The sequence below is a fragment of the Pongo pygmaeus genome, chromosome 17, assembly GCF_028885625.2.
Source record: "Pongo pygmaeus isolate AG05252 chromosome 17, NHGRI_mPonPyg2-v2.0_pri, whole genome shotgun sequence".
NCBI classification, from domain to species: domain Eukaryota; kingdom Metazoa; phylum Chordata; class Mammalia; order Primates; family Hominidae; genus Pongo; species Pongo pygmaeus.
This window is the reverse complement of record NC_072390.2, coordinates 24,505,137-24,519,147: the sequence shown is the minus strand read 5'-3', so window position 1 is coordinate 24,519,147 and position 14,011 is coordinate 24,505,137. Positions and strand designations below refer to the sequence as shown.

The 14,011-nt window shown below is 36.0% G+C and overlaps 1 protein-coding gene across 3 annotated transcripts in view; it reads right to left on the bottom strand.

The window, feature by feature from the left end:
* Positions 1 to 941: 941 nt before the first annotated feature.
* Positions 942 to 14,011, bottom strand: part of LOC129018678 (ankyrin repeat domain-containing protein 62) — a 45,993-nt gene continuing 32,923 nt past the window's right edge. The window contains exons 13-19 of one of the 3 annotated variants that reach the window (XR_010124144.1): positions 12,154 to 13,077; positions 10,640 to 10,792; positions 8,229 to 8,299; positions 7,808 to 7,886; positions 6,940 to 6,984; positions 6,157 to 6,315; positions 942 to 1,325 (exon numbers count right to left, since the gene is read on the bottom strand). Coding sequence is in view for 1 of the 3 variants with exons in the window: in XM_054460372.2 (XP_054316347.1) it covers positions 10,601 to 10,792; positions 12,154 to 13,077 (1,116 nt within the window). In the remaining 2 variants the exon portion in view is untranslated. Of the gene's footprint in view, positions 1,326 to 4,251; positions 6,316 to 6,939; positions 6,985 to 7,807; positions 7,887 to 8,228; positions 8,300 to 9,663; positions 10,793 to 12,153; positions 13,078 to 14,011 lie in introns of those variants that run through there. The other 2 variants (XR_010124145.1, XM_054460372.2) reach the window with 2 other exon arrangements.

Sequence of the window (14,011 nt, the reverse complement as noted above, 5' to 3'; positions counted from 1 at the left end):
ATGGAAAACAAAAAAAGGCAGGGGTTGCAATCCTAGTCTCTGATAAAACAGACTTTAAACCAACAAAGATCAAAAGAGACAAAGAAGGCCATTACATAATGGTAAAGGGATCAATTCAACAAGAAGAACTAACTATCCTAAATATGTATGCACCCAATACAGGAGCACCCAGATTCATAAAGCAAGTCCTTAGTGACCTACAAAGAGACTTAGACTCCCACACAATAATAATGGGAGACTTTAACACCCCACTGTCAACATTAGACAGATCAACGAGACAGAAAGTTAACAAGGATACCCAGGAATTGAACTCAGCTCTGCACCAAGTGGACCTAGTAGACATCTACAGAACTTTCCACCCCAAATCAACAGAATATACATTCTTTTCAGCACCACACCACACCTATTCCAAAATTGACGACATAGTTGGAAGTAAAACACTCCTCAGCAAATGTAAAAGAACAGAAATTATAACAAACTGTCTCTCTGACCACAGTGCAATCAAACTAGAACTCAGGATTAAGAAACTCACTCAAAACCACTCAACTACATGGAAACTGAACAACCTGCTCCTGAATGACTACTGGGTACATAACAAAATGAAGACAGAAATAAAGATGTTCTTTGAATCCAATGAGAACAAAGACACAACATACCAGAATCTCTGGGACACATTTAAAGCAGTGTGTAGAGGGAAATTTATAGCCCTAAATGCCCACAAGAGAAAGCAGGAAACATCTAAAATTGACACCCTAACATCACAATTAAAAGAACTAGAGAAGCAAGAGCAAACACATTCAAAAGCTAGCAGAAGGCAAGAAATAACTAAGATCAGAGCAGAACTGAAGGACATAGAGACACAAAAAACCCTTCAAAAAATCAATGAATCCAGGAGCTGGTTTTTTGAAAAGATCAATAAAATTGATAGACCGCTAGCAAGACTAATAAAGAAGAAAAGAGAGAAGAATCAAATAGACGCAATAAAAAAATGATAAAGGGGATATCATCGCCGATCCCACAGAAATACAAACTACCATCAGAGAATACTATAAACACCTCGCCGCAAATAAACTAGAAAATCTAGAAGAAATGGATAAATTCCTCAACACATACACTCTCCCAAGACTAAACCAGGAAGAAGTTGAATCTCTGAATAGACCAATAACAGGCTCTGAAATTGAGGCAATAATTAATAGCTTACCAACCAAAAAAAGTCCAGGACCAGATGGATTCACAGCCGAATTCTACCAGAGGTACAAGGAGGAGCTGGTACCATTCTTTCTGAAACTATTCCAATGAGGCCAGCATCATCCTGATACCAAAGCCTGGTAGAGACACAACAAAAAAAGAGAATTTTAGACCAATATCCTTGATGAACATTGATGCAAAAATCCTCAGTAAAATACTGGCAAACCTAATCCAGCAACACATCAAAAAGCTTATCCACCATGATCAAGTGGGCTTCATCCCTGGGATGCAAGGCTGGTTCAATATACGAATATCAATAAACATAATCCAGCATATAAACAGAACCAAAGACAAAAACCACATGATTATCTCAATAGATGCAGAAAAGGCCTTTGACAAAATTCAACAGCCCTTCATGCTAAAAACTTTCAAGAAATTAGGTATTGAAGGGACATATCTCAAAATAATAAGAGCTATCTATGACAAACCCACAGCCAATATCATACTGAATGGGCAAAAACTGGAAGCATTCCCTTTGAAAACTGGCACAAGACAGGGATGCCCTCTCTCACCATTCCTATTCAACATAGTGTTGGAAGTTCTGGCCAGGGAAATCAGGCAGGAGAAGGAAATAAAGAGCATTAAATTAGGAAAGAGGAAGTCAAATTGTCCCTGTTTGCAGATGACATGATTGTATATCTAGAAAACCCCACTGTCTCAGCCCAAAATCTCCTTAGCTGATGAGCAACTTCAACAAAGTGTCAGGATACAAAATCAATGTGCAAAAATCACAAGCATTCTTATACACCAATAACAGACAAACAGAGAGCCAAATCATGAGTGAACTCCCATTCACAATTGCTTCAAAGAGAATAAAATACCTAGGAATACAACTTACAAGGGATGTGAAGGACCTCTTCAAGGAGAACTACAAACCACTGCTCAACGAAATAAAAGAGGATACAAACAAATGGAAGAACATTCCATGCTCATGGGTAGGAAGAATCAATACTGTGAAAATGGCCATACTGCCCAAGGTAATTTATAGATTCAATGCCATCCCCATCAAGCTACCAATGACTTTCTTCACAGAATTGGAAAAAACTACCTTAAAGTTCATATGGAACCAAAAAAGAGCCCGCATTGGCAAGTCAATCCTAAGCCAAAGGAACAAAGCTGGAGGCATCACACCACCTGACTTCAAACTATACTACAAGGATACAGTAATCAAAACAGCATGGTACTGGTACCAAAACAGAGATATAGACCAATGGAACAGAACAGAGCCCTCAGAAATAATGCCGCATATCTACAACTATTTGATCTTTGACAAACCTGACAAAAACAAGCAATGGGGAAAGGATTCCCTATTTAATAAATGGTGCTGGGAAAACTGGCTAGCCATATGTAGAAAGCTGAAACTGGATCCCTTGCTTACACCTTATACAAAAATTAATTCAAGATGGATTAAAGACTTAAATGTTAGACCTAAAAACCATAAAAACCCTAGAAGAAAACCTAGGCAATACCATTCAGGACATAGGCATGGACAAGGACTTCATGACTAAAACACCAAAAGCAAGGCAACAAAAGCCAAAATTGACAAATGGGATCTAATTAAACTAAAGAGCTTCTGCACAGCAAAAGAAATCACCATCAGAATGAACAGCCAACCTACAGAATGGGAGAAAATTTTTGCAATCTACTCATCTGACAAAGGGCTAATATCCAGAATCTACAAAGAACTCAAACAAATTTACAAGAAAAAAACAAACAACCCCATCAAAAAGTGGGCGAAGGATATGAACAGACACTTCTCAAAAGAAGACATTTATGCAGCCAAAAAACACATGAAAAAATGCTCATCATCACTGGCCATCAGAGAAATGCAAATCAAAACCACAATGAGATACCATCTCATGCCAGTTAGAATGGCGATCATTAAAAAGTCAGGAAACAACAGGTGCTGGAGAGGATGTGGAGAAATAGGAACACTTTTATACTGTTGGTGGGACTGTGAACTAGTTCAACCATTGTGGAAGTCAGTGTGGCGATTCCTCAGGGATCTAGAACTAGAAATACCATTTGACCCAGCCATCCCATTACTGGGTATATACCCGAAGGATTATAAATCATGCTGCTATAAAGACACATGCACACGTATGTTTATTGCGGCACTATTCACAATAGCAAAGACTTGGAACAAACCCAAATGTCCAACAATGATAGACTGGATTAAGAAAATGTGGCACATATACACCAGAGAATACTATGCAGCCATAAAAAAGGATGAGTTCATGTCCTTTGTAGGGACATGGATGAAGTTGGAAACCATCATTCTCAGCAAACTATCGCGAGGACAAAAAACCAAACACCGCATGTTCTCACTCATAGGTGGGAATTGAACAATGAGAACACTTGGACACAGGAAGGGGAACATCACACACTGGGGCCTGTTGTGGGGTGGGGGTAGGGGGGAGGGATAGCATTAGGAGATATACCTAATGTAAATGACAAGTTAATGGGTGCAGCACACCAACATGGCGCATGTATACATATGTAACAAACCTGCACATTGTGCACATGTACCCTAAAACTTAAAGTATAATAATAAAAAAAAAGGAAAAACAGATGAGAAAGGCAGGGACTATAGTTATGTCAACAGGGACAAACACTGCAGTTTTAGTCAAATACGTGCCATCTTGGTAGTAGATTTTGACAGGTAAATTCTAAATTATTTTCTTCTTGATAAGTAAATGTGATGCTTAATGACATGGCAGCTGTTAGTATCTTACGCCATTTATTAAAGGTCTACTAAATCCTTTCAAGGCATGTGAACCAGTGCTCCTGAGGAAAGCAGTGACATACATGCTTTCTCCTGATGTCTCCAAGTATGTAAAATTCATTAAAGCTATTCCTGAACAATATAAAGGAAGTTCCCTCAGTAAGATAAATCTTCCCAATCTTTTGCCCAGGAGAGAATGTGGATTACAGAAAAATAGTGGGTGTGAGTAAAGTGGGAAATTATTTGGGTAATGAGAATATATTTTTTTCTTTGGGGCAAGGAAGCAAATCATGAAAACAAGACTGGAATACAGAAATATGATACTAATATATATGGTAAATTCTTGAGAAAAGAGGCTGATAAAACAAAATTTTAAAACACAGAAACAATAAAGAATACAAGATTTAGTACAAAGTTTATGAAAAAAGTGTAAAAAAAAAACATTCTTGTTCAGAATATATAAAGAACTCTTACAAATCAACAACAAAAAGGCAATCAATTAAAACATGGTCAAAGGATAACGACCAGGTTTTTCATCTAAGAACATAGACAATGGCCAGTAACCACATGAAAGGATGGTCAAAATCAAAGGGAAAGGCAAATCAAAACCACAATGAGGTACCACTTCACACCACTAGAATGCCTATAATAAAAAAGATGAAAAATAAATACTGGAAAAGATGTGGACAAATTGGAACCCTCATACACTGCTGGTGGAAATGTAAAATTGTACAGCTGTGTTGAATAACAGCCTGACAGTTCCTTGAGATTAAACACAGTTACCATTTGACCTCGATTCCCACTTGAGTATTTACCCAAGAGGAACATATGTCCACATATGTGTCCACAGTACATTATTCGTAACAGTTAAAACCTGGAAACAATCCAAATGTCCATCAACTGTTAAATAAAATGTGGTATTTCTCTGCAATAGAAAATTAATTGCAAATAAGAGGAAATAAACTACTGATACATGATGTATGATATAGATGAGCCTTGAAAACATTATGCTAAGTGAAATAACCCAGACACAAAAAGCCGATGTTTTATGATTTCACTTATATAACATACCCAGCATAGGTAAATTCATAGAGACAGAAAGTAGAATACAGGTTACTAGGGATGAAGGAAGGATTATGGGAAGATATTTAATGGGTACAGAGTTTCTATTAGGGATGATGAAAAAATTCTAGAAATGGATAATACTGATTGTTGTATGACATTGTGAATATATTTAATGCCACTGAACTATGGAGTTAAAAATTGTTAAAATGCTAAATTTTATGTTATGTATATTTCACCAGAACTTTCAAAAAGAATTGACAAAGTTTAGAGCATTTTAAACAGAATACAAGATTTGAACTAAAAAATTCAAGAAAAAACTACATTTAAAAATTATTTTAAATTAAATATCAACTTAACCTTCTCCCCCAAATCAATTAATCTTATAATTATATTAACAACATAAAAACCATATGATTATGTATTAGATGCAGAAAAAGCATTTGAGAAAATTGAACATTTTTCATTAAAGAAAAAGTCTCAGCAAACTGGAGATAAAAGAGAATTTCCTCGACATGTCAAAGGGCATCTTTAAAAAACCTAATGCTAACATTCTATGTAATGATGAAAGACTGAATACTTTCCCCTAAGATCGAGAAGGCATGTCAGCTCTTACCACTTCTATTCAACACTGTAGTGCAAATTCAAGCCACTGTAATCACTTTTTAAAAGGGAGTTGGGAGAGGGAAGAAAGGAAGGAAGGAAGAAAAAAAGGAATAAAGAAGGGAGGAAGGAAGAAATGGAGGAAAACAAAAGGCATCTAGACTGAAAAGAAATAGGTAAAACTATCTTTATTCACAGACATAATCATCTATGTGGAAAACCAAGTGAAACCAATTATGTTACTGGCACCAATGATCAATATATAAAACATAACAATTATGTTACTGGCACCAATGATCAATATCCTGATTGCAGGATACATGATCAATATATAAAAATCAATTGTAATTCTATATGTTAGAAATAAACTGCTAGGAATTGAAATTTTAAAAATAATACTATTTATAACAGCATTAAAATATAAAATTCTTGGGAATATATCTGACACTATGCAAAATATCTGTACGATGATAACTAAAAAGTATCATTTGAGAAAAATCAAAGATCTAAGAAAATACCTTATTCACGAGTTGAGAGACTCATCATTGTTAAGATGTTCATTCTTTCTCATGACATAACGCAATCACAGTCCAAATCCAAGCAGGTATTTTGTAGAAATTGACAATTGACTTTAAGACTTTCATGGCATGTAGATGACACAGAAATGCTCAGTAACTCTGAAAAAAACAAAAGAATAAATTTAGAGGAAAAATACAACCCAGTTTGAAGAATTATTACAAAGCTACAAAAATCGTAGCAGTGTGATTTTGGCATAAAGATAAAGAGATCAATAGAACAGAACAGAGTCCAGAAACCAAGTATACATAAAACACATACACACAGACACACACGCGCGCGCGCACACACACACACTCTCTCTCTCTCTCTCTTAAAATGACTGGTCAAGTGACTGCTTATGAACTGTAATTGCTTGATACATGAGTCTAGCATCTCTTGGCCTTAAATCACTACCATAACCTTGAGAAGCTGATGATACTTTTGTTTTCTGAGAACAGTTTCAGTGGGCAAGCTGACAGTTCCATAGAGATGAAACAAGTGTAGAGCCAGAAAAAAAAGGGATACACACAGACTTCTTAAGACTTTTTTTAAAGCTATGGAAGATGATAAACTAATGAGGCATAAATATACTTTTCGTTATGTTTACGTTTTCACATCTTTCAGTAATGTGTATAAGAAAACGTATTTAATGTGGTATTTGTTAACCAAGTAACCCATTCACTATTTATATTTATTTCAGAAATCCATGATTTAAATTTAATTCATAATTTTTGGCAACATACCTTCATCTACTTCTGCAGTTATGTTTCCTTGTATACCTGCTGCATCTGAAACAGTCAAATATTATTAATAATGTTTAAGTTAAACAGGAGACATTATCATGTAGCCCTATAGTATGTCAAGGAGGGTTGATCAACACTAACTTGAAAATCTGAAATCCAAAATGCTGTACAATTTGAAACTTTTTGAGCACACGCATGATACCACAATGGGAAAGGTCCACACCTGACCTCATGTGACAGGCTGTGGTGGAAACAGTTAAAACTTTGTTACATGCAAAACATTTTTGTAAAACACTGTACAGGCCAGATGTGACGACTCACACCTGTAACCCCAGCACTTTGGGAGGCTGAGGCAAGTGGATCACCTGAGGTCAGGAGTTCAAGACCAGCCTGGCCAACATGGTGAAACCATCTCTACTAAAAATACAAAAATTAGCCTGGTGTGGCTGCACGCACCCATAGTCCCAGCTACTTTGGAGGCTGGGGCAGGAGGATTGCTTGAACCTGGGAGGCAGAGGTTGCAGTGAGCTGAGATCACACCACTTCACTCCAGTCTGGGCGACAGATCAAGACTCTGTGCCCCACTGCACCCCCCAACCTCGGGCAAAAAAAAAAAAAAAGCAAAACATTGTGTAGAATCATCTTCAGGCTACATGCATAAGGTATATATGAAACACAAATGTATTTCATGTTTACTCTTGGGTACCATCCCTAAGGTATTTCATTAGGTGTATACAAATATTCCAAAATCTGAAAAAATCCACTTTTGGTCCTCCCAAACATTTTGGACAAGGGATATTCTAGAAAAATAAAATTCCTTTTCAGTGTGACAGAAAATAAGAGATTGACTTATTGAACTTGAACTTACCAAAATTTTCTGAAGCTGCTCAATTTTGTCCACTCGGTTTTTCATTCTAATTTTTAACATGGCATTTCCTATTTTAAGCCTAAAATATATATTTTAAAATAATTATTCTCAGACATAATTTTTTTTTTAAATCATATAAATTCTGAACAAACACCTGAAGGAATAATTATATAAATTCTGAGACATTTGAAAAGTAGAAAATTGAGAAACTGTTGTTATTTTTCTACCTTTGTTTTGTGGATGATGTGTAAAATTAAAAATAATGTGGAAAATTTATGCATTTCAAAATAGCCTAAAGCTGAAATTTTTCCTTGGCTTCACATAGACATCCTTATTATCTTAACGGATGCAATTCTCCTACTACACTACTCATTTGCTTTATAAATACTCAAGATATTTTGTATGTTGCTTTAAATTGTACTTTTGCATGTGGTCTGGCATCTCCTCAGCACATCTTAGAGTCTCTGTGTGTTGATCCCGCATTTCTTGCAACTAAAACAAAGAATTAAAAACAACCTTTAGGTGTGGAAATAACCCAAATGCCCATCAATAGGTGAATGAATGAACAAAATATGGTTACATATAAAATACTGTTTTTAGACTACCACAATCTATTTTATTAAAAAATGATAATCTAGGACAAATCGACCTATTACCTTTTTTTTTTTTTTTTTTTTTTTTTTGAGACAGAGTCTCGCTCTGTCGCCCAGGCTGGAGTGCAGCGGCACCATCTCGGCTCACCGCAAGCTCTGCCTCCCGGGTTCACACCATTCTGCCTCAGCCTCCCGAGTAGCTGGGACTACAGGCGCCTGCCACCACGCCTGGCTAATTTTTTGTGTTTTTAGTAGAGACGGGGTTTCACCGTGTTAGCCAGGATGGTCTCGATCTCCTGACCTCGTGATCCGCCCATCTCGGCCTCCCAAAGTGTTGGGATTACAGGCGTGAGCCACCGCGCCCGGCCCCTATTACCTGTTTTTTAACTAAATTTTACTGGAATGCAGCCACACCCCTTCAGTCTGCATACTGTTTACGGCTACTTTTGTGCTGTAACTGTAGTGTTGAGTTGTTGCAACAGGGATCTTATGGCTCACAAAGTCTCAAATAATACTACTTGGCCCTTTACAGAAAAGTTTACTGCCTATGCTCTAGGATTAAAACACAATATTTTTCTTTTTTAATTTATATTTTATCAGATACTCAAATTTACAAAATTGGTAAAATGGGGAAACATAGGAAATTATAGTAAGCATTTATATTTTTCAATTCCAAACACCACTATATCAACTATAATTTCATTTCTTTTTTGTCTGTATGCACTTAATTTTTGTTGTAGCAAGAAAACTTGCACTTTTTTTTTTTTCTTTTTTTTTTGAGACGGAGTCTTGCTCTATGGCCCAGGCTGGAGTGCAATGGCACGATCTCGGCTCACTGCAACCTCCGCCTCCCGGGTTCAAGGGATTCTCCTGTCTCAGCCTCCTGAGTAGCTTGGGATTACAGGCGCCTGCCAACACACCCGGCTAATTTTTGTATTTTTAGTAGAGATGGGGTTTCACCATGTTGGTCAGGCTGGTCTCGAACTCCTGACCTTGTGATCCACCCGCCTCGGCCTCCCAAAGTGCTGGGATTACAGGCGTGAGCCATCGCGCCCGGCCGCACTTTTTTTTTTTAAGACGGAGTCTTGCTCAGCCACCCAGGCTGGAGTGCAGTGGCACCATCTTGGCTCACTGCAACCTCCACCCCCGAGGTTCAAGCGATTCTCCTGCCTCAGCCTCCTGAGTAGCTGGGACTACAGGCGTGCACCACCACCATGCCCAGCTAATTTTTGTATCTTTTTTAGTAGAGATGGGGTTTCACCATGTTGGCCAGGATGGTCTCAAACTCCTGACCTCAGGTGATCCACCCGCTTCAGCCTCCCAAAGTGCTTGGATTACAGGCGTGAGCCACCGCGCCCGACCCATTTTTAACATTTAAAACTAAGCATCATCTTTCCTTTCCAGGGAAACCACAAGAAAATTTTAAAATAAACAGAAAAATAATTAAAATAGATAGATTATCCTATTGAGTGGCAGGGCTCGTGTCATCATTAGGAGAGAATTTATTTAAAAGTGTCATCTTAAAATGCAGAGATGTCCATTGACATGCCAAAGGAGAAACCACGTTGTCAAAATGCCCACTTGACCCACCCAAACATCTCAAACCTACCCTTTGCTGACCTTCTATAACCCAATTTGTAAAGTTTTTTGTTTTTGTTTTAAACAAGAGAAAGTAGACACATACATGTTGGCAAATGCTAACTGTCCATAGTCACATGACTATGACTATAGCCCGATATAAAGTCAGAGTAAGGATTTTCATCAAAATACTAATTTATTCTGCAGAATGGCCTTTCTGTACCAGTTAACCAGAAACCCATGAAATAAGTAAGCACAAGTCTTTATTCACACAGAAAAGTAGAGATTAAAAAAAGAAAATTTTCTGAAATATTCCATTAGACATTATCCTCTGAATTAATCTGGCTTGTCTCCACGTGGCAATGAAAGAAATCACTAAAAATATACTGTAAAAAGAAAAAAGAATTCTCTAATCTTCTGTGAGAAATGATGTGTAATTCTCAACTTTCATAAGGGGAAATAATGTAAGAAAAATATTTATAATTATAAAACATGGCAGAGATTGAGAAATGGGTGTATTATAAAGATAATTAAATTTTAATAAAATTAATTATAATGAAAATACAAAAGAAAGCTCTCCACTGAAACTAGTGTCCTGAAACACTTGATATTATTTAACCAGCTACAGAGTAACTGTTGACATGCTAAGTTTCATACATACTTGACTTCTGATCTGGCCTAATTTCCTCTTTGAACTTCGCATCTCATCTTCTAAATTAACACGACTTTGTGATGAAATCTCTAGCATAGCTTCTGACAGCAATTGTTTGTTCAGGGCATCATCCACTTCTCGTTGAAGCTGTCTCACGACTACCTGGTAAGATGTTATTTTTGTTACTGATTTTACATATCACCTTATTATTAAATTTTGTTAATAATATTTAACTCTAATATATACACTTTGAAAAATACCACCACACACTGATTCTTCTTCTCCTCCTCATGTGAACACACTCCTGTTTATTACGGAATCCAGTTAAGGATAAAGAAGGTGTTATCTTTGTGCCAAACTGGTGCTGTGTTACTCATACAACACATTCAGCGCACTGATGAATGTGCAATGCTTAAAAACCTTCTGAGGTCTCAAAAAATACAGGTATGTGGGTGGGACTGGTGGCAGTGAATTTTACACTGCAATATTTTCCCTCTTTTTTATAAGCAGCAGCTCAAAGCAACCTCAGAGTTCCTCACATATTCAGTCACCAGCTCAAATCCTTCCAATAGATTTCCATTTCAGAAGAAAACTAACATTCCAATGGCCTTAGAGGCTCTAGTTAACCTGGCTTCCACTTCCCTCACTGACCCCAGCTGCTGTGTCTCTTCCCTACTCCCACCGTTCCTACCACCCCTCATTAGTCTAAAATGAGGATCCAATGTGAAACTAACAAATCACAGACAGCTAAGCTGATCTTTGTACTGGACAACCTTATATCCAAATGAGAGTCATTGAGCCTTGAAATAAAAATTATGACCATATTTTTGACTGAAAAATTGAAAGTAAGTTATAAATGCCAGAGGGAAGATTAAATCAAATATGGTTGGGCTAACATTTACCACATTTTCCCCATATTATAATGTAAGAAAGATGTCTTTAAAGAATGGAACGGTTGTATCAATATATAATTTGAGACTGAATTATTTTCAGATTTAAGTCACATTGACGTGAATAAAAATACAATTATACCAACGAAGATACTTTAAAAGCTATTGAGGAAGAATAATTATAAAATAGGAAATACACTTTAGTTCATCTGGGAAATCTGGAATTAACTGTCAAAGTATTCTAATTAATTGAATCTATTTCAAAATAACACTTTAGGTATGAATATTTCTTTATATCTGCTTTATCATAATCCTAAAATGTGGCAACATACAGACATTAAAATTATTTCAGCAGTGTAAGACTACATTATAAATATTAGTCTATATTAACATTTTGTAACTGAAACGTTTAAAATTTCCTAAGTGTCACATTGTCTTTACTCAAAGGAAAGCATCTCCTAGCTCTAACTTTTATTTGCTGGAAACAAATTCCGTTTCTAAGGTGATATAGCAGAACTGTTTATCATGTATATATTTTGATATTCAACTAGATTCAGTGTTTAGCCATAACCAACTATACTTTAAATTTTACTTCAGGAAGTTTGAAAAATACTTATTTTTCTTGATACTTACTTCTCTTTCTTCTTTCTCTTTTTCATATTGGCATTGTCTTTCTTTTAAAAGAGTGCATTCCTTCATCAACACCTTATTGTTCTCTTCTAGCTTTCTACACTCAGCTTGAAGTTTTTCTATAGTATCTTCACATTTGACTTGGATATTAATTATTGTTTTTTCCTGATTGTCAGCTTTCTTGTGAGCATCATTACATTGCTGTTGATACAACAGATTTTGGCTTTGTAGTTGAAATAGTCCATCCTCTACAGATTGCTGCTTTCTCACGTATTTTTCCAAAATAGGTTGGTCATTTTGGTACATGTGTTCAATGTCCTTCAATCGACACTGTGTTCGGCTTAGGACTCCTTGCATGTGTTCTATATCCAACGTCTTTTCTTTGAGAGCCTCTCTTTCATAACGGAGCTCAGTTTCCAGGCCACTGGATGTACTCTCAGCTTCAGAAAGTTGCTGAGAAAGAATCTGAATGTGAGAATTAGTATTTTCTTGTAAATGACACCATTCATTCACTGTGCTCTGGAAACCAAGCTGTAGGTCTCTTTTTGATGACTGACATTGATCATGATCACATAGGGCTGCAGCCAGTCTACAACGGTATGATTCCATTTCTGTTTCCAGTCTTGGCGTGCTTTGTTTTTCCTTCTCTAGCTCAAAATTGAGCATTGTATTCTCATCCATCAGAACATTAAGCTCTTTACTATACCGGGTTATCGTTTTTGTTAATGTTTCCTCATTCAACTTTAGAGTCTTTTCAAGGTCTTCATTGTTTTCCTTTATAATTTCAATATCTTTGAAATATTTATTTTCAGTTTCCTGGTTCTGATGTTTTATTGTGTCTATTTCCAGCCTGAGTCTGGCAATTTCATCCCGCATCAAGTGATTTTCCTGCCACGGGTCTCTTTCTTTTTCATGAGTATGAGAATTCTAAATAAAACAAAGAAAACTTTCAACTAGCAACCAATAAAATGACATATTATGATTTCTTCTGAAACTAAATAAGTAATAACCTGTACATTTATACAATGAAAGAGTTGCTATCTGGATATCCAACTGGAAAAAAAAAGTTGAATCAAAACCTCAAACCTTTTAGAGCGTAAATTCTCAAAAGTTCAAAAACGTATTTGAAGACAATGAATCTATGAAAGCAAAAAAAAAAAGAAACCACTAGAAATTCTTTAAGAATCTGATTTTTTTTAAAAAAAGGCTTTTACTGAATTTCAACAAACCCAAAAACATAAATGATTAATAACTATGATTACATTTAGAAACTGGGTTTACACACTAACATCTAACCTTTACTTTCCCTATAGTAAGAGCCTTAGCTCTGCAGATATCTGGACAGATAAAATTTTCCAAATTCCTTAAGTTTCTTTTTCGTGTGAATATTTTATAGATAATTCTACTTTTCTTACATTTTTAGAGTCAGTTTTAACAATGACATGTATTGATAAATGACAGATCTAGGCATTGTACTAAGCACTTTTGTATGCATACATCAATAAATTCATTTAGTTATCACAATTCTGCAGGGAAAGGTTAAAAATAGAAGCAAGCTGCTGGATTTTTCCTAGGTCCTCTAACTCTGCTTCTAGTGCTCCTCCACCAGATCACAGTTATTTCCATGGGGGTAGATATACAAATACAATAGAAACCTTTTCTTTCAAAACACCAAAGAAGATAAAATTTATAAAGCTCTTCTTAGGAAATCCTGAGATTATATACTATTATGATAACTTTTATTTCCTTTTCACAATGTTTGAAACCATAATTAATGCAAAATAGGGAAAACTACACTGAACTATGTCACTAGGAACAAATTACTTACCAACAAAATATCACTAAGTATATATATTATGGG